The sequence below is a fragment of the Eptatretus burgeri genome, chromosome 5 (genome assembly GCF_056783735.1).
Source record: "Eptatretus burgeri isolate ZD-2024b chromosome 5, Ebu_testis_v1, whole genome shotgun sequence".
Classification (NCBI taxonomy): domain Eukaryota; kingdom Metazoa; phylum Chordata; class Myxini; order Myxiniformes; family Myxinidae; genus Eptatretus; species Eptatretus burgeri.
The window spans coordinates 51083740-51105905 of NC_140965.1; the positions used below are offsets into that span (position 1 = coordinate 51083740).

Here is a 22166-nt window from a genome sequence, read left to right on the forward strand (position 1 = left end):
ATAACCTTTTTCAAAATGAGATTTCCACCTATATATTCTTATGATATCACCAACTTTTAAGTTAGGTTTTCTGACATTAATCTCTTTTTCATATGTTAATTTTGTAAATGTTTCTGATGGTTTCGTATTCGTTGACGTGTGAATCATGTCATTATACTTATCTACAATATCCTGAATAAAACATGACCATTGTTGAGAACCGAGTTGTGTGAATTTTTTATATAGTCTCTCTTTTAAAGTGCGACTAAAGTGCTCAATAACAACGGCTTTTCCTTCATTTAAGGTACTATATAATGTAATGCTGTTATTTTTTAGAAAATTCATAAATATTTTATAATAGAACTCTCCACCCTCATCAGTCCACAATTTTTGGGGTTTTCTCTTACTTTTATTAAATATCTGTTGAAAGGCTAACATAAGAGTATTACCTGTTTTGTTTTTTAAAGGGACATCCCACGCATATATAATCCTCAAATCAATAATGGTTAAAGCATACTTATACCCCTTATCATTATTGAGTTCAATCAAATCAGCGGACCAGATAAAATCAACTTTCTTGGACTAAACCTTCCTTCTATGAAACTTTGGGAATATTGGTTTATGTAATTCATCAGCTAATTGTTCTTCAGTCTTAATGACATCATTGGAGCCTATAAGTTTTTTGAATTTCCAAGCCCAAGTTTTAATTTAGTACTGATCATCTTCTTCACGATGAGCCTATCAACTTTTTCTCTCAAGGTTGGATTTTGTATCTGAGACAAATTATACAACGTTTCTCTATCAGATTCATGCTTTTCTTCCAAAGTTGTGGTATTCCCATAATCAATATCGTGCCTCATGCACACTTCATCAACCTTATTGATGGGTTCACTTCATGGTTTAGGATTGTCTGCCTCATCTAATCTTTTATCCAAGTTTGTGCCTGGACCACAGAAAGACTACCCTGGTAGATGCAATTCCCCTGGTATTACAGAAGTTGTAAATTTACTTCCTGATAACTTTTGTATATCTCCTCTATGTTTGTGTTTGGAGATAAATTGACTCCTTTTTGAACCACACACCAAACATATGCCTTTTTGTATAACCCTGTTATTGTTACTTTTAAAATATGAGATATTTTTAGTATTAGTTTTCTTTTTACATTTGAGACAATAACTCAATTATTTATGAGAAAAATTCCTACAGAGTGCAAAAACCTTTTTAGTTTCCAACATGCACGTTTGAATCTTAATTTTTAAGACATAAAGAATCCTCAGAAATGTCTTCACTCTCTCCTCCATTTATTTAAGAAAAAAATGAAAAACTTTAATTAAAGTCAATCACACCAACATCATCAATAATATAATCTTTATCTCCACTCTCTTGTTTATATATTCTCCCTTAAAACGATGTTGATAGTGTTGTCGAAAATATTTCGAATAGACATCAATTCTTTGTTTTCCTCCTCGGTGTGTTGAGATTCATTTATTTTCTGTAATACCCCCAATCTTTTTTTAATGTCACTCGTTTCCATATTTTCATATTTATTAATTCTCTCTCTTTCCTCCCTTTCCTCCCTCTCCTCCTTCTTTCTCTTCTTTCTCTTCTCTCTCTCCTCCTTCTCTCTATTCTCCTTTTCCTCCTCTTCTCTCTCTTCTTCTGTCTCAGTTTCTTCAACTCCTTCCTCGTCACTTACTATCCTTGAATCACTTACACTCCATAGAATATCCTAGATTCCTACATATATTCATCAGGATTTCTTGTTGTTCCTGTATCCAAAATAATTTTTTTTACAACAGGATACCAATAAAATTTCTTCTGAATTTCTAAAAGGGCCTTACGTTTTCCTAACCTTATAATTTTTCATTCTTTAACATTTTAATTAAATTCAAAGTTGTCGGTTTATCAACATCAGTATAAAGCCAATCGTTTATTGAAAATACCTCATTCTTATGTTGTAGAACATATTTATTAAAATACCGAATACCCTTTTCTTGAAGGTATGCTTGGACACAGAAATGATAATTTTCTTGAAGCCTTCTTGCTGTCATTTATGTATTAGAAATATATGACAGAATAATATTCTGACACGAAACACCTCCACATCTTCCCATAGTTAAATCATTTTGTATTTCCTTACTTATTATATATAATCCTGTTTTTTTCTGTTTTCATGATATGAACTAGGGCAAAACCATTATTATATTTACCCTTATTAACTTCTATTATTTGTTGTTTACTAATCGTGCTTCCACAAAACTCATTCTCAGCACCAAGTGGATAATATTCTTCCTTACGAGACTGATTTAATTGTTCCAGGTCAATTTTAAATGACCAATTATACCCAAAATCATTCATATCATACCCCCATTGTTCTATTCTCAGAAAAACAATACGCCCTTCTTTATAAACATTTATTTTAATTCGAACTGTGAATTCTGTATGACCTGGAGATACAATCAACACTTCGGTATCTTTGGAATACACAGCCATTTATTGAAGGATATATATTGTGATAAATCACTTAATCTCACCAAGTCATTCGCGTCAGTCGGGCTTGGATAATTTATTAATTTATAAGCACTTTTCATATTAATCTTTTTTGTTATACTATATTTCAGTTGTTCAGCCTGTGCCTTTGTGTAATAATTTGATAAATCAATATCCAGTTCTTGGGATACACCAAAGACAGAACCATCTTTATCAACATAAGTCATTTATATTAGATTAAAAATAATGTCATTAAATTTTTTATTTTTGTTGAGTTGAAATAACACGTATCGACATAATTGACCACAACACTTGGAATTTAATTCTTGGACTTGAAATGTTTGATAAACACCATTCTGTAAGAATTTTATGACTTCAACAGATGGTGGAAGACGAAAACTATCAAAATAATATTTATCTTGACTATTAAAAATACAAACCCAATTAGAACCGTTCCCATTATTATCTTCAAAGTTCATAATAATATTCTGTGTACGTTTAGACACGTTTGTTAATTCATCTCTCATACAAATAACCACATTATGAAATTTTAATTTCTTACAATATTTGACAAGTTGTAAATTTGATGTTGTATTCTTTCCAAATTCTTTAAACCACACATCAATGCTCATTAATTTATGAGAAAGATATAACCCCCTTTTACCCCCTTTCACCCCCTTTTAGTTAATTTTACACCTGCTTGTGCGATATAAGAAAGCACATGTCCAACCAACAATCTCGCTTTATCAGGCAGACTTTCAAGTTTTTCAGCAAAATCTACAATTACACCACTTCCACTAATTTGTTTCTCCAACTCTTCGTTGTGTCTTTCCAATTATTTTTGAGCCTGGAGTTGAGCCTTCCTTTCGTTGGAAGCTTTCACCGCTGTTGAAATACCACCCGTCAATGCTCCAGCCGCACTTAAACCAGCAAATAAAGGAATTAAAAATGGGAGAATGCCTCCACTCATCTCTCTTATGGAATATTTTTTCAACATTGGTTTTGACATTTTAATTTTAAGTGAGCCAGTATCGTTGAAGAATTTAACCTGTTCTCTTGTGAGCAAAACATCAATTCTTACTGCTCCTTTTGTCTGAATTGTATTAATGTTAATCATACAAGGCTTTTTATTTTGAACACAAGATGGTAGTTTATGAAGATTAATTTGATTAACATTTTCCCCATTTGGTACTTTACCACTCATTTATTTAACAAAAAATTATGTGAGACGAATCATAACACCATTATCTGTATTAATCTGTAATTCTGTTTCTTCCAAAAGCAAACAAGATGCATCAACTTCTTCACTCTCTCCTCTTTCAATGTATAGGGAAGTATCCACTCAATTCGACTTTATAGTTTTGTTTTGAGCACTCAGGTCAAACACATAGATTGTATTCAAACTTTTAAATGCTGTCATATCCAAAATAGGTTCTTTATTTCCATTACTTTCACACACCTTTTTGTAAGACTTGTATGCTTCAGCATAATCATTCTTTTCCCAATTAATTTCCAATCTATCTCGTGGATAAAATGTTCCATCTGGAGAAACACGAAGTTGTTTCACCTTAGCATTATCACCAAATGCATTATTATTATTATTATCAGTAGCAGTATCACCATCTGTTTTTTTTTTTAAATGATCCACAGATATCGTGGCTTTTCTTCCAGAACACCCAAATTCCATGTGTAAGTTGAACCTTGTTTTCCATCTTTTGTGAGAAGAAACATTAATCTCGGAGTTAGTTTAACAGGAGGTTGAGCAGAACTCAAGCACCTTAATTCATCATTAAATATCAATACCATTTCTTGAACAAGATGAAATATTGCTGGTTGTTCTGTTGGAATAAGTCCTGCTTTGGTTTTTGAATCCGCCAAATATTCATTGTTTTGAAGAGCATTCACAATATAATCAGGGGGTTGATTAATCTCTTCCAGTTGTTTAAATAATCCTTCATCATCATATTCTAATTCTCTGAAATGCTCTCATTCTTCCTTCGTAATTTGACTGAAATATTTTAACATTTGAAGTTTTTTTGGAGTATATTCTATTGTGGGAACTTGCCTGGTGTTGGTGCAGTGGTTCGGGCAGTGGCTTGGGATCCAAGAGATCCTGAGTTCAAGCCCCGTTGGGCCACTGAATTAATACACCAGGGGGTTGACTCAGCCTGTCATCCTTCCGAGGTCGGCGAAATGAGTACCAGTATACTGGGCCGGTGTATACCCCGGTTAAAATAGGTGTACCATATCCCTGTGTCGTAAGAGGCGACCAGGGTTGCGTCAGGAATGGCATCCGGCGTAAAACATGTGCCAAATCACCATGCGGATCATACGTATGATCCGCTGTGGCGACCCCTAACGGGAGCAGCCGAAAGAAGAAGAAGAAGATTCTATTGTGGGAACTGTAGAAACATCTATAATTTTTTCTTGGGAAGTTTTAAAAGTGGTTTAAAAAATTTCTCTTGTTTTCTTTCAAATGCTTCTTCGCCCGTAAGTTTCTGTCTGCGTTTCTTCTTTATGTCTTCCTGTTGTTTCACAACTTTTGAAACCAACTCTTGATCCTTAAATCTTCTTGCTCTTTCTTTCGCATCCATTTATTTCTTGGAAAATATCATTTAATGAATAGTAAAGATCAACAGGGAAATTTTCCTTTTCTTCATCATCCAAGTAGATGTGTTCAAATAAATCCTTTTCTTTAAAAATTTCATCAAATTCTTTATCTATATATTCATACTGAAGGACCAATTTTGTGCTCCTCCTAGCGGTCACGTCACGTTTTTTTCTCGGTACTGTGACCTGGACTGAAAGAAACTTCGTGTCTGTAAGAGTGCATCGCACATCGTGGCAATAGTGAACTTTCAAATCTGAAGCAGAAAAAACACTTTTCATTTTACATTCGTTTACATGGCGACGTGTGACGTCACCGCTGAGAGGCGTCAGGACGTCATGACATCATCGGTCATTCGGTGACGTCATTACGTCTGCCGTCGACAGACCATCACTGCTGAGTGGTGTAATTCCACTCCTCGAAAATAGCGTCTGCAATGTAAAACCCTCTTCTGCACATGCTGGCTACCTCAGAATGTGAATTTGACACAAAAAATGTAACAATAAACATTGTATCTTCAATCTATATATTAATACTGAAGGACCAATTTTGTGCTCCTCCTAGCGGTCGCATCACGTTCTTCTCGGTACTGTGACCTGGACTGAAAGAAACTTCGTACTTGTAAGAGTGCAACACACATAGTGGTAATAGTCAACTTTCAACTCTGAAGCAGAATAAACACTTTTCGTTGAGACAGGGGCGAGGAGTGAAGAAGCGGGGGCGGGGGATGAAGAGACGACGGCAGGTAGTGAAGAGCCGGGGGGAAAGGTAAGCAAATTTTTGGGCGGGGGTAAGCAAATTGAAAGCAGGAGACGGGGGACAAATGGGGTGGGGGATGAGTGGGCGGGGGCTGGGGTGAATTAGGTGGGGTTGAGTGAGGGGGTGGACAGGGGGCGGGGGCCCGGGGGCAAGTGTGGCGGGGAATCAAGAGATGGGGGTCGGGGAGTGAAGAGGCGGGGCCGGGGTAATTAAACTTTTGGGCGGGGGTAAGCAAATTGAAGGCAGGGGGGAATGGGGCAGGGGAGGGGGATGAGTAGGCGGGGGCAAGCACGCCCTGTCCAGTCTATGCCCCTCTAGTGTGGGTGAGCTGGTGAGGGTGGTTGAATGAACGGAATCCATCTGTGACGGGGTTTCGGCAAGTTAACATTAATACGAGCTGTAATTTCTTCCTCACTAATACTTGCATCTCTGCTTTTCATACGTCTGCGTTGAGTTTCTTCATCAACATCAAAACCGAATGATAAAATCTTAACCCCACTCAGATGTTTAATAATTTGTCTCATTCCTTCTGGATTAGTTTCTAATATCCCAAGACCACCAGATTTTAGTTTCTTTAACTCACTGTTTCAATGTGAATATTTTGTTGTACCAAGAGAAACCTCTTCAAATATTTGACCTTCATTCCTCAATCGCATATGTTCCTCAAGAGAAATATCGTGATAATCTTCACCTTTTACTTCTCCAGGTCTTATTGCTTTAGTTGTTGTTGATACAATGCGTATCACGGGGTATTTTTTAGGTAAATTTACAACATTCTCATTTGTACTACACAAGAACCTTGATTTATGAAAGTTTTTTCCAGAAGCAGATTTACCCACAAGATTTATAACAATAGTTGTCATTTATATATGTAATTGTTTATAAAACAAAAATATATCCCTTAATATCTCATCTTGTTTCACAACAATATATTTATATTTTTCAATCGTGTGCTTCATGTAATCCTCAAATTCCTTTTTACTACATAATGTAGAACAATTATCTCTTCAAAAATTGTTTATATCTATTTAATTATTGAATAAAATAAAAGTATAAGCATTGTTTCTGATGGAATGACAAAGAAGTTGAAAGTATGATTGACTAAGATAAATACAATTACAAGAATAATGTCTCCCTCTTGTGTAGTTGCTGTCCATTACCGTTTGGTTTCTCTCATTAACACAATCATCAAAGATAACGAGGTTCTTTTTTGATTTATCCAAATCTTGGGGAGACGGTATATCATCCGTATGATCACTAAGAATACAAGTTATCGGTTTTGATTTCTTTTTATATCTCTGTGTATCACAAAATAGTTGTATTACATTTTCAATGTTATAATCATTTAGATTGTTTTGAAGTTTAAATAAACTGATTATATCTTCTTTTTGAAGACCAGCATTAAAACCTTGTGAGAGGAGTTGATACTCTGGTTGAAAACTTGACTTTGTGAATATTATTAAATTATCATAATCTAAAAAGTTGTGAGTCAGGAGTATCTTCAAAAGTAAGCAGGTTTTTCCACATCTGCTTGAACCAACTATGAGACATCTTAATGAATTTGGAAGATTTTTATGGTTGCTAAATTTTATCTTATTTTCCCAAATGGGTAAAAAAATCATTCATTTATATATTTGGAAAACAGGTTATTTAATTTATTATTGGCTTTTTTAGAAACTCTATATTTTATCCAAAGTTTAGGTTTAATTTCAAGATAATCCATTATTTTATTTATGCAATATCTTGTGTTGATATTTCCCTGAAAATGACAATTGTGAATAATATATAACAACAAACCTTTGAACATTTCTCAAATACGTTCAGTTTATTCCCTTGTAAGGAAAGGTGTGTCATTACCCTCATACTTTACATTCATTTCTCTAATCAATGTTGTAAAGTAATTCATTTTTGGTGTAAATCTAAAAGAATTATTTTCCTTTTTATACTTTTTATTGTCATTAATTCGAAGATAATCACAGAATATACATTGTTTATAGGCTTTTGACTGTGTTTAATCTCACTCCATCACATGCAGGACAATTCTCAAATTTGTCATATGGAGAGTCAGGGAATTCAAGAGGCTCAAAATCAAGTGAATTATTCATATTTATAAAGTAAAACTTTACTCAAACTGAAATTCATCTTCGGTATCATCTTCGGTTCTTTCACAATCATCTATAAAACTCCTTTCGTAACTAGCGTTTGAACACAAACTCTCAGTATCATAACTGTCGTTTGAACACAAACTCTCGGTATAATAATCGCTCTCACAATCTTCAAAATCTTCAGTTGAATAATGACTCATATTTAATTAATAGAAAAAACATTACCATCGATATCCATATACTTTTTTTCATTTACAGATTCAACGACTACATTTTTTATATTAAAGGTAATTTTTAAATGATCCTTAACTTCTATTGAACGAAATGTCATATCACCTGATATATTAACATCCTTTATTTAATCAGGATTTATATCTTTAGCGTTGTTGAAAAAAATACAAATTTATCCTTGCATATTACAGATGGTCTTAGCTCTTCTTTCTAAAGCTTCATCCATAAGGTTTTTCATTTTTTGATACTTTTTCTTGATTCATTGCTTTTTCTAGTTTTGAATATATTACCAGAAGGAGAGTTGAAACTTTTGTTAGAGATACTTTAATTGATGTTCTTCCAGATATACCAAAAGCCCTTCCACTGAAGGAAATTGAAGAACTCATATTATTCACCATAATTGCTTTTATCAAATAGTTGTTATATTTATCTTTGTTCAATTTTACAACCTTGACATATTTCTCACTATCTTTAACAAATGAAGAGATTGATTGAAACTTGTCTTTTGTGTCTTGATCCATTGTATTTATTAAGTGAAAAAAGTTGGAGGATAAAATGGTTTTTAGCACAGATTCACCTATAAATTAAACGAAATTTTCATCAAGAACATTTTATTTTAAGCAAAGTTTTTTTGTATAAATATGGTGAATACAACGTACTGTGATGTTTGTAATCACAAATATATATATTACAAAAAACACCTTCAAACCAACAAACACATGTTCAATCTTTTCAAACAAATATCTCCACTTGACCAAGAGACAAAACATTGTGATGGATGTGATAATGGTATTCTTAAATTATTTTTTTTATAATAAACACCTTCAATCATGCAAACACAAGAACAATGAAGAAAGGGAAGCTAAATTCTCCATTGAAAACAATGATGGGGCATTTAAAGGGCATATAAAAATAAGATTGTTTCGTTTTCAAGACCCTGGACCATCTTCAATCATGGAAGCTGTTGATATGGTTAAACAAAGAATTGAAAATATAATGAAAAACACATTAAGTGAAATGAAAACTTTTAAGTGTTATATGGGAGTAAAATTGAAAATGGTAAGACAAGGTGATGAAACTACTACCTAAATGAGGACAAACCCTCACTTCATCTCATCATTTCAAGATTTTGTAAGATATGATGTTTACGATGATCTCCAGAGACAAGAACAAGATGTTGATAACACTGTAGTCGGTACTGGATTTACTATCACAAAAATAATCTTTTTAGATATACACATCTTAAAAACAGATCCTCTTCAAGCTTCTTCTTATATTGATTTACCAAAAGAGATAAAACTTAAGAAAGCGGTTGTTAATATTCAAAACAAAGATAATAAATGTTTTCTATGGTCTGTTCTTGCTCACTTAAATCCTCCACAATTTAATCCTGTAAGGGTTGAACATTATAAGAAATACGAGACTTCATTAAATGGAAAGATTTAAAGTTTCCAATGTCATTGAGAGATATTCCTAAATTTGAGAAAATGAATAATCTATCTGTTAATGTATATGGATTAATGGATACAAACAAAGTTCAGATATTAAAAATTTCAAACAACTATAAAAATGGTGAAACACACATTGATCTTCTCCACTTTACTTCAAAGGAAAAATCACATTATGCTTTCATCAAAAATTTCTCAAGATTAACCAAATCACAACCATATAAGAGAAAATGTAAAACGTATCCTTGTAAGAGATGTCTCAACTCCTTCCACACAAAAGAATGATTCAATCAACATTCGAAATATTGTAGTTCTTAAATCAACCGTAATCAATTTACCAAAGGCAGGTTCAAACATATCATTCAAAGATTTTAACAAATCTATAAAACATCCGTTTGTGATATATGCTGATTTTGAAAGTATCCTTGAAAAGATAGACACTTTCTCCAAATCCAAATAAATCATACACAAATAAATATAAAAAACATACTCCTTGTGGTTTCTGTTATTATATCAAATCAGCTGTTGGTGATGAATACAACAAGTTAGAACTTTATAGAGGAGAAGATTCCTCAGAGGAGTTTGTAAGATAATTGGTAAAAGACTGTACAAGAATAAGAGAAATAATGGTGAAAACCTATAAATATAAACCAATGTTATTAACAAAGGGAGAGAAAAAGGAATTTAAAAAGAACATTATCTGTCATATTTGTGAGTAGAAAATTGAGGGAGAGGCGAAGGTTAGGGATCACTGTCATCTTACTGGTAAATACAGAGGTCCAGCTCATTCCAATTATAATCTTAATTACAAGCCTCCAAATTTTATTCGTGTCTTTCTTCACAACAATGCTCACTATGACACACATCTATTTATAAATGAACTTTCAAAGACATCTGGAGATATTTCTGCCATTCCTAACACAGATCAAAAATACATCTCATTCACAAAAACAATTCATACATCCCCCATAACCCATATCAGATTTCTTCACACATACAAGTTTATGTCAAGTCCATTATCTAACTTTGTATCAAATATTAAAAACTTCCCGAGTCATAAATCATATTTCTCAAATCAAGAAGAGATTGATCTCTTCTCACAAAAGGGATTATATCCGTATGACTATATGGATTCATTTGAGAAGTTTAAAGAAACACAACTTCCTTCAAGGGAAAGTTTCTATGGAAAGTTAAATAAAACTCATATTTCCGATATTTATACACAAGCAAAAAAGGTTTGGGAGAAGTTTAATATAAAGAATCTTGGATAATATCATGATTTGTATCTTAAAACTGATGTATTGTTATTAACCTCCGCCATCGAAGATCGGAGGTTACTGTTTTCACCCCTTTCTGTTTGTTTGTTTGTTTGTTTGTGAACAGTATTACGGAAAAACTCCTTGATGGATTTCGACGAAACTTGGTGGGGGATTAGGTATGGTCCAAGGATCATGCCATTAGATTTTTGACTTGGTCCAAAGTCCAATATGGCCGCTATGGTGGCCATTTTGAAAAAATATTTGAATTTTTGTTTTTGCATTTCTACATGTTTTAGTGATTTGCAACCCAAAAAAAAAAATTTGTTAGAAAAAAACAAACACAAAATTTTACAACTTTTTTTCAAAAAAATTTCAATTATATTTGAAAAATATTTGAATTTTTTTTGCATTTATTCATGTTTTAAGTCATTTCCAACCCCCCCCCCCCAAAAAAATTTGTTCAAGAAAAAAAACAGAAATTTTGCAACTTTTTTTTCAAAAAAATCTCGATTATTTTTTTTGGCATTTCAACATGCGCATCGATCTAGTTTAGTTTATTCAATCGTGGTTCAGTAGAGTCTGATCCGTTTTGACCGACAATGAAGAGGATATCAGGTTCACTTTAGTGACCCAGCCGTATTGGCGACAGAGGTTTTGCACTCTACCGAGTGCTCCCCCTCGAGTTGGTTGATGTGTTTGAAACTTTTAGAACAGTCTGTCATCATAAAAATTCTTATGGGTTCGACCCCATTCGCTATTATACAGCCCCGGGCTTTTCTTGGAGTTCCATGTTAACAATGACAAAACAAAATTTGGAATTAATCGGTGATATCGATATGCTTTTAATGGTAGAGAAGGCTAAAAGAGAAGGAATATCTCAAGTATGTTCCAAGAGATATGCTACAGCAAATAACAAATATTTTCCTGATTATAATAAGACTGAGGACAACTCTTACCTGATGCATTATGATGCTAACAATTTGTATGGGTGAGCTATATCTCAATCTTTACCTTATGGAAAACTTAAATGGGTTAAAGAAAAACATTATGAAAAAGTTTTACAAGACATTGTTGTCTCCTCTCAAAAATAATTGGATGAAGCTGAAGTTGGATGTTATTTTGAGGTTGATTTAAAATATCCAGAAGAACTTCATAACAAACATAAAGACCTACCTTATGCCCCTGATAAAGAAAGTCCAAGAAAAGAATGGTTAAGTGATTACCAACAGTCATTCAATATAAAAGGTAAATCTCCAGAAAAACTACTTACTACATTAAATGATAAAGAAAGTTATGTTTTACATCAAAGGAACTTGAGACAGTATTTATCTGTTGGGTTGAGAGTGAGCAAAATTCATAGAATTTTGAAATTTAAACAAAGTCATTGGTTAAAGAAATATATTGATTTTAATACAAAAAGTAGAACAGAAGCAAGAACAGATTTTGAGAAGGACTTTTATAAATTAATGAATAATGCTGTATTTAGAAAGACTGGAAAATATTAGGAATCGACAAAACATAAGACTTTCTACATCTTGGAAACAGGCTTCAAAGTTAATTAAGAGACCAAGTTTTGAACGAGAGGAGGTGTTTTCAGAGAACTTTTGTGCTATTCATTTGAAAAAAAGAGAGTATTGAAATGGATAAACCGATTTCTATAGGAACATCAATTCTTGACTTTTCAAAGTCGTTAATGTATGACTATTACTATAATAATTTAAAAATTAAAGTATAAGGATAATGTGTCATTGTTATATATGGATACAGATAGTTTTATATTAGAAATTGAGACAAGTGATGTATATGAGGATATGATCGATAATATTGATATGTATGATACAAGTAATTATAAGTCGGATAGTATGTTGTTTTCATTAAAGAATAACAAGTGAAATCCTTCAAAACAGCGCATGTGGTGAAGCAAATGAGTACACTAATGTTAAAATATGCAATTTATGCTTTTTCAGTTGAAAAACAATTAAAAAGCATACTTAATATTTGAAATGTAAAAATCTTGTTATTATTGTGATAAGCACCTTGATATATAACAGAAGGAATGAAACCATTCGATACAGCGTGGCAGGGGACCGCAAAAGAATGATAGCATAAGAAGAACTGAGCTTTCAACATTCGGCGATCGGCGCAAAATGCGATGGTGTGCGGAAGTGACGTCTTTCGTTCGTTCGTACATGAGGGGGGAGCGTTTCTTCGTTTTTTTTCCATCAAGCAATAAATTAAATGGTTTTCACATATATAGCACATTAGTTTCACAAATTTCCATTGAAATACTCGGGTATTTCCGTCAATTGTCGCCATTTCCGTCGAGGTTACGCACTGCATCTACCGGACGGCCGTCATTTGCTGTCTTGAGGCACGTGGGGGAGGGGGGGACGAGGGGAAACCGAACCCACCGGAGACGTGGTAGACGACGCCAGGGACATTTCAAACTCGGTGCAATTGTATACAGTGCACACGCTGTAAAAAGGTTATTGGTACGTTTAAGGATGAGTTGGGTGGAAAGGTCATGAGTGAATTTGTGGGTTTGAGATCAAAGTCTTATGCTTTTACCTATATTGATAATAATAACATTGAAAGATGTGATATAAAGCTAAAGGGAATAAAGAAAAATATAATCAAGGAAACAATAAACTTTAAACATTATTACAACTGTTTAACCTTAAAGAAGGAAGAGTACAGAAAAATGAATACAATAAGAAGTTATAAACATCAATTATATACAGAAGAGATAAATAAGAAAGTATTAGGAGCTTTTGATGATAAAAGGTATACTTTAGAGAATGGAATCGAGTCTCCCTTATGGTTATAAGTATGTGTTAAGGGGCGTCTTTTTACTGATTTATAAATGATAGAACCAAGCAATAACCAAACCAAAGAGTGGAGATGTAATCAGCCTTGGTATTTAAATGGGAAACATAACGAATGTGAGAAATATCAAATAAGTCTGATTGAAAAAATAATCGGGGTAAGAGTAAATAAAACAAATAAGCGGATAAATTTAATTTCAAATAGGTTGGAGGATGTAAAGGGAAAAATAAATATCCTTGAATGGACTGAAAACTTTGATGGTTATCAATTGAACAATGGAAAAACAATTTACTACAATCTCAAAATGATATGTGGATCAGGAGGTGGACAAACAAGAACATTGAGAGAAGTTTATCATTTTATTTCTGCTCAACGAAGACACATAAACCAAGAACTAAGTTCTAAAATAATATTTGTGAATATACTCGATGGTGATGAATGTAATCGGAAAATTAATTTATTACCTCGAATAGCATATGGACAAATATTTATTGGATCATTCTTTCAGTGGAGTGAAAATATAAAAGGAAATCAGTAAGTAATGGGGGCAGAGATTGATCTCTTCTTTTGACCCCATGGAACGAGAGTCAGAGGGGGTAGGGTTGTGGGGGGGGGGCTGGGTTTTTTGGACCCTGAGATAATTTAACATGAGCTTGTATGGGAAAAAAATCATTCTCCTGTTTTGTCCTGATTGACCTCAAGTCAGAAAAGTTTCCCAATACATTTCTATGGTTTTTTTTTTTTAGGTCTTGAGACAGCTTAACATAAGCTTGGATGGGAGAAAATCATTCTCCTGTTTTAACCGAATTAGCCTCGAGTCAGAAAGGTTAGCCTATACATTTGTATGGGGGGGGGGGGGAGGAATCCGTCTTCTGTTTAGGGGTTTAATTCATAGAGTTTACCCCATTCTTTTGCATGGATGCCTCAGAAGCCCTATTATTCCTCTGCTGACATGTACTATTGGCTGTAGGTATGCATTTTAATTTGCTGTTCGGGATTTTATTTACCTTTTGCTTGAGGGTTGAGAAGAAAACAAGACCATAAATGAAATGATGGGCTGGGTATTTTTGCACATAGCACTTGCGATGGAGAAAGTAGAGCTGTGGATGTGTGATTACATGTCATTTCAGAAGGAAGAATTAATTTTAATCAAAGTTTAGAAACAACACAATGTTGCTCTTGTTCCTGTTTGTCAATCTTCTTTTCTTGTTTTCTTTCATGAAAAAAAATCCCCGTCAAAATGTGTGCGTTATCAATATTCCATAACAATGAAGCTCCAAATTGTGTCTGGTACTGCCCATACAGGCGTCAGAAGTAATTACAACCCCAACCCTCGCCCTCCTTCCACCTAACATCCCCCTACCCCTCTCACCACTTCACACAGCCCCCACCCCAAACCTCTCCTCACATTCCTTCACCCCATCCCGCCCTGACTTTTCGCTACCCCTTCCAACCCCCCACCCCCAACCCTTCTTTATATTCCCCTGTCTATCACCCTCTCAGTCTTTGCCCAATTTCCCCAATGCCTGCAAAACATCATGATGTGCCCTTTATTCATATTCCTGCTGTCCACAGCTCTGCTCTCTTGGCTGGGTTTGTAGTGTGGATGCCATACAGGTCAAAAGGGTAAAACAGCCTCTCCCTGTGTTGAGAAGTAATACATTTTTAATCATCATTATTTTTTTAATGTGATTTATTCCCACTGTTTTCACATAAGCGTGCAGGCAGTTTGGAACGGCGACTTCTAATTTCAGGTGGTGTTTGCAAAGTAAGTATCAAATTGAGCAACCTCTCGATGTAAAACACAGTGTGTATTTGTTTGTCTGTCCCCCTTCATAAGGATGATATGAGTAGGATATTAAAGGTCAATCTTTTGACATGACTGTGTTCACAACGGTCTATTTTTCAGGATGAAAAAACACTCCAAAACCATTTTTGTAAATGAGTAATGACGTCTCTTATAAAATAATAAATACAAGTTGCAGGGGGGTGAAATTCACTGCACATGATGTGCAACATGCGCAGAGGAAAATGAGTGTTCAATTATGTCCGTAGGATATCTATTAAATGAAGGAGATAGAAGCACACATGACGCTAGGCCGATGCTTCAGACTTTGGCATGCTCACGTGGCTGTACAGTCGAAATGAAACATCCCAGAAGATAAAGAAAATAGGATCACATTTGTACATGTGGTATTTTAAAATAATGCTTCTTGCTATGAAACATCATGTCTTCCAGTCTCCTTAAATATTTTGAATAAAATAATTCCAACGCATCATTTTTGATGGGCCTTTATACTCATATATATATATATATATATATATATATATATATATATATATATATATATATATATATATATATATATATATATATATATATATAAAATATATATATATATATATATATATATATATATAAAATATATATATATATATATATATATATATATTGCATCTGTGTATATATATATGTATATATATATATATATATATATATATATATATATATATATATATATATATATATATATATATATATATATATATATATATATATATATAGACCAGGGTTGTGTCAGGAAGGGCATCCAGCGTAAAACATGTGCCAAATCACTATGCGGATCATACGGATGATCCGCTGTGGCGATTTCCTAACGGGAGCAGCCGAAAGAAGAAGAAGGCTATATATATATATATATATATATATATATATATATATATATATATATATATATATATATATATATATATATATATATATATATATATATATATATTGTTGCGTACTCGCGCCCGCCGGCATGCGATCGGCCACTCGACTCGAATGGCGGCCGCCTCGCCCACCGGAACGGACAATTCAGTCGTGACCCTCTCGGAACAATGCCGGGAGCTAGTCATGGGTGGGGATTTAACCTCACCACGATAGTGCCAATTGCCCACCCGCACAGGATAGGGTTGCTCGCCAAATTCTATTTACCTAAGTACCTGCGCGAATGGTCGACCGGGCGATCGTACTACGCCACAGGCCGACTCCGGACACAAACCGCTTAAGCGGTCCGTTCCGTGCTACAGTGATAACCGAGCGGTGTTATCGTCGGCCTTGACGGTTCCGATTAATTACCGGGATGTTGCACCCACTATGAACCCCTTACGTGAAGCAGGATGGAGAGTCAAACAAAGGAAAGGACGCAGCGAAACGGGGAACAAGTTCACACAAGCACGTTTAATTCACACAGAACAGCACGGAAGGCACGTATTTACAGTCACAATAATGAAAATGCACACATAAAGCGAAAGAAAGAGTTAAAACCAAATACGCGTACACACGGCAACACTTAAACAGTTCTACTTGTCGGACAGGTGCCACCCACAGTCATTGACACAAACCCAAAGAAAAGAAACGACTTCCTTTGGTGCGGCCGTCGAGTCCTCCTCCCACAACCTCCACTCCGAGCTCCATCTCCTCCGCCGTCCTCCACTGCCGACTCGACCAGACTCGACGACGACACAGCTCGACTTCAACAAGCTCCTCGAGCTCCGCGAGCTCCACACCGACATGACGACACAGCTCGGCGATGACCCAACAACGACTTCAGACAAGTTTCACGAGTCAGGGAGAGAGCGAGAGGAAGAGGGAGAGCGCAGGAAGAGGGAGAGAACGCAGGAAGAGGGAGAGAACGCACCCAGCCCATGTCCGACTTTTATAGCGAGGGGCTCCGCCCTTCATTCCGCCCCATTTTCGGCTCCACCCTCCTTCGAGAGGGTTCTCGAAAAGGGGCGTTCCCTCATCCCGACCGCCTCTCACTGACCATCCACCAATCGGCGGCGAGCCGCCCTTCCCCCTTCCCTCACACCAAGCGCGGGGAAGAATGGCGGGAAAAGCCCACCATCATCCTTGGCAGTTTTTATTCGTTTGAAATCAAAGATAGGGAAAGAAAAATGACTAACTGGAGGATCGTAGCCCGAATGGATCACATAAATTCCCTCTATACAATGGGTTTGGGCTAACAACACATATACCTTTGGAGATATCTCACTTGAGGGCCCTTTATGGTGTAATGCGAATTTCCACAGCCGTCCCTTTTTTTTACAGACTCGTCCCGAGTCGGCAAATTTTCGTGTGCCATCATGTGTAGTTCTCCCCGAGTACGTTTTACCTACGGATCCCTGAGTGCGACATTCAGTGTATTCGTGTCCCCAAAATAAATAACCTGAGGGCTGAGTAACTAACTAACAAACACACTCATTCCGACGACTTAAAATTGCCGGCGCTAAGACATACACGCCGGGGGCGCACTCATATTTACAGTACAACTTAACTTATACATTTTGCACGAAACCATGGTCCAGGATCAATGGACTCTGCAGGGAGCAAAACAAAAGTCAACGGTGAACCGACGCACGGGCCGCCACTGCAGGCCCGTGTTGTAGCTGCCAACAGGACAGTCCTTGCAGCTTCGTGACGATCCTGGCGCACATGGCAATGAACAAGGGGGGGGGGGGGAGCAAATCGAAACAGAACGGGGCAAACGCAGAATCGAGGGCAGCAGGCATGGATGGCAAAGGCAGGCAGGCAAGGGATGACAAGGCCGCTGTAGCAAACACAGCCAGCAGATGGACTGGCCGGCACAGTCCTTGAAGCACAGCTGCAGACGATCCGGCCGGTACAGGCCTCGCAGCAAACAGCTAGCGGATGAAGTGGGCCGGCACAGGCCTTGCAGGAAAACACAGCCGGCAGATGAAATTGGCCGGCCCCTTGCCTTGTTCTGGAGGTTCGTGGAGGGAGTGCGGTGGTGCTGGCCACTCGGAAGGCGGGCTCGGACCTACCCTACGGTCTCCCTCCCAACCTATCGCCTTTGTCTGTCACTGTACCTACCCAATCCCTTCATTTGGAAAAAACTATTTAGCCTCAATTAATTTTTTTTGTTTTATTTCCTTATAATTTCTATACCTCCCACTATAATTCGTCCCCTAACCCCCTTTATCGTCCTTGTTCGGCTAACCTACCATCTTCCTAGCCTACTCCCAACCCCTACGTTCCCTTCCTGAAGGGGAATGAGGGAGGGCTAGCATCCTGTGTCGAGGCCCAACTCAAGCCTCAGGATGGCCTCCTCGGAGTTCAGCGATCTACCCAAAGTGGGTCCAGCGGCCCACAATGAGAGCGAAGGGATGGATGGTGCGGAGGGGTACACTACCTATTTACCCTATCTATTAACCATTTATCTACCCCGGGGCTTACAACAAGCGCCTCTCGCTTAAACTATCGGTTCTAACAACCAAGATTCCCGTCGCCTGTGTTGGTGTCCTTACAATTTCGGGCCTCGCCCCCCAATTTTCTCTCCGTGCCCTCACACGGTCTCATGGCTGGGATGCGTGGCTCCCTTGGCAGGCACTACCCTCTGCCGATTCTCCAGCTATGGCACCCCCGGGCACTACCAGCTCCCTAAACACCGGGGAGTGCCCTCCCTGGCGACTCCCCTGAAGCACTCACGTGGCAGGCTGGTGCCCCGGGCCCCTTCCCTGGGTGCCCGTGCCTAATGCACTGCCCATGCGGCTAACGGTGCCCCGGGCCCCTGCATCATGCGGGCGCACCCGTGCCCACTACGCTATCCCGCCCCCCCCCCATGGGCCCTTGGCCTACTAGCCTGGTGCCCGGGGTACCCACTCAGCGATACTCACCTTTCGCAACCACGTTTCCAGCCCGTCAACAGGGCTCCTGCACACCTTTCAAACGGGTTTCGAGCCTACATTCCCACCAACAACAAAACGACCTCCATTTTGTCAATTTAACCCAGCTAACTCACTCTACACTGACCCCGGGGTCCCTTGGGCGGGAATCACTCCTCCCCCCAATCACTCATCGCACCATACATTCCACATTCACTCCATACACACAGACCCGCTGACCTCACTCACTCACCAAACACACGTCCCATTCCACACTTCTCAACTCGCACATCGCTGAACTCAGCCATCCTTCTGACTACTTCCCCTAACTATCTCGTGCTCCCACGTCGTCCCTTACATTATAGCACGTTCCATTTAACACTAAGCTACGTCCCCGCGACACATCCACAAGTCTGTCACTGTTCTCAAAATCCCAAAAATCCATTTCCCAACCTAAATCTCAACTAACATCCCTCAACCTAATCCATTCCACGGGCCCCATGAGGACTTACCCCTGCCCCATGAAGCCGGTCAAACTATCACTAACCCTTCCCCCTAGCTAGTGGTATCCTGTGCCCAGGCAGGGGGGTCTTCCACCCCATGCCCGGGAATCCTGTTCACCCGAAAGCGAGGCTTGTTTTTTTTTCTCTTTTTTTCTCGCGCAGCACCAGCACGGCAACTCGCAACCTGTGCACCAGCGCGGCAATTCACAGCCGGGCACCTTTGGCGTGACGTCATGGCAGCTGTTCGCATCCCTCTTGGACGGTACCATCCGGCAGGGATTCACCCTCCTGCCGGATTCCAACCATACACGCAGCCATGACGTCACAGGCGCATAAAAAAAAACACAAGCCTCGCGTCTCGAGGGGTTCCCCACGCGAAAACATATGCTCTGCGCGTTGGAGCTTAACACACACGCCCGCGTGGGGAACCTATCCGGTCCAAATCCGAAATCCTGCCTAAACTTTGTCCGTCGCGGGATCGGCAACATTCACCGCGCTTGTTTCCGGACTGGGTTTCACTCCCGCAAGGGAGCACGTGGGGGTCTCATGCGTACCACAGCACGAACCTTGCGCTCGCTGCTGGGCAAACCCGGCGCGGTCCCCATTACAGCTACGGCCACTACCCGGCCCCTGTCCCTCATACGTCGCCGTTGTCGTCGTTCCACGCACACACTCCTGTGTGTTACAACGCGCACACTCACTACGACATGACATTCACCCCGGGAGACGCGGCTGCATGCTCACACATGCCGACCGTCATCTCCCTCATATACCGCTCTCTCACACACACTGCCCCTCTCACACACCATGTGCTGGGAGGCATGTACTCCGGCACACTCGCAACCACACCACTCACACACGGGGGCGCACTCACACCTTGCACCACACACACCGGGACAACCACACTGGGGATTCGTATCCCTACAAGGGTTCCCGGGGCCTCCATACCCCCCAAGCTCAGCGTGCACCCGTTCGCAGCACTCATCCCCTCGAACTCGCTTGACACGACCGAACCCATCTGGTCGTGATCAGCTTCAAGGGAGCATAGCGTCTCCCTCCGTTCCCGAAGGAGGCCATCCAGCTGCTCGCACCGGGCCACAAAACAGTCCGCCAGCTCACCCCCATTAAGCCTCGTTAACTCTGTGTGTGTGTGTGTGTTCATCACTAACCCCGTCCAATTCACTCTCTATCTCCCGTGTCTCTGGCAATACTCTCATTTCCTTCTTTGTCTTTGTTACTTCCCTCGTCTCAACTATTATTTCTTTTCTTCTTTCCATCGTCACCTCGTGTCTCGTCTCACACGTTTCGGTCACCCCATTTAGTTTTTCCCTCTCGGTCACCGTTACTTTTTCCGTCACCTCCACGCTTCTCGCCCAACACGCCTCCCGTATTATTTTGCCTTCACCCGCCTCCATTGCGGGCCTGACAACCGTTGCACTCCCTCCAAGCTCGTTCGCTCCCACCCGTGGCGCCGCCATTTTGAGCTCCCCTGTTATTGCCAACATTCTCGCCGTGCCCGCCTGCAGGCTTCGGCCTATTTCTGCATCTCACCCCGCAGTTCTTTCATTTCTTCCTTCATTCCGTTTTTTATTTCATTTGTGTTTGTATCCATCTTCGCATTCATTGCCGCCAGCATGGCGCATAGCTGGGCCATGTCGGGTGCACTCGGCTGAGCCGATTCGGCCAGGATCGAGGGGTTTTGGCGGAGGGTGGGGGAAGGGAGGTGTCATACACCGCGGTCTCTGCCGCTGCCGCGCCCGTTTCGTGTTCTGGGTTAAGTTGGGGAAATTCATTGTACACCATAAGCATTTCGTGCTCGGGGTTCTTATCCTGGGCCATGGATTCTAACATTTGTAAATCCATTCCTACTACCCCTGGCTCCCGCTCGCCTTGAGACTCCATCTTATTTCTCGTAAGGGGTTAATTTAAATTGCTCGTAATTTGGAGGGGGGGGGGTTTCCTTCGCACACTCCTCCTCCGTTCCCCGTGAATTTAGCTTGGAGGCGGGGCGGATTCGAATCCCACTCCCGGACACCAGTGTTGCGAATTCAAGCCCGTCGGCGTGCAATCAGCAGCTCGACTCGAATGGTGGCCGCCTCGCCCACCGGAACGGACAATTCAGTCGTGACCCTCTAGGAACAACGCCGGGAGCTAGTCACGGGTGGGGGTTTAACCTCACCACGATCGTGCCAATTGCCCACCCGCACAGGATAGGGTTGCTCGCCAAATTCGATCTACCTAAGTACCTGCGCGAATGGTCGACCGGGCGATCGTACCACGCCACAGGC

General features: G+C 39.1%; 1 protein-coding gene across 1 annotated transcript in view; it reads left to right on the top strand.

Annotated features, from left to right (window-relative positions):
* Positions 1–22166, top strand: part of F2 (coagulation factor II, thrombin) — a 105641-nt gene that overhangs the window by 24188 nt on the left and 59287 nt on the right. The window contains exon 4 of the mRNA XM_085881854.1: positions 15423–15473. Within this exon, the coding sequence (XP_085737980.1) occupies positions 15423–15473 (51 nt within the window). The remainder of the gene's footprint in view (positions 1–15422; positions 15474–22166) is intronic.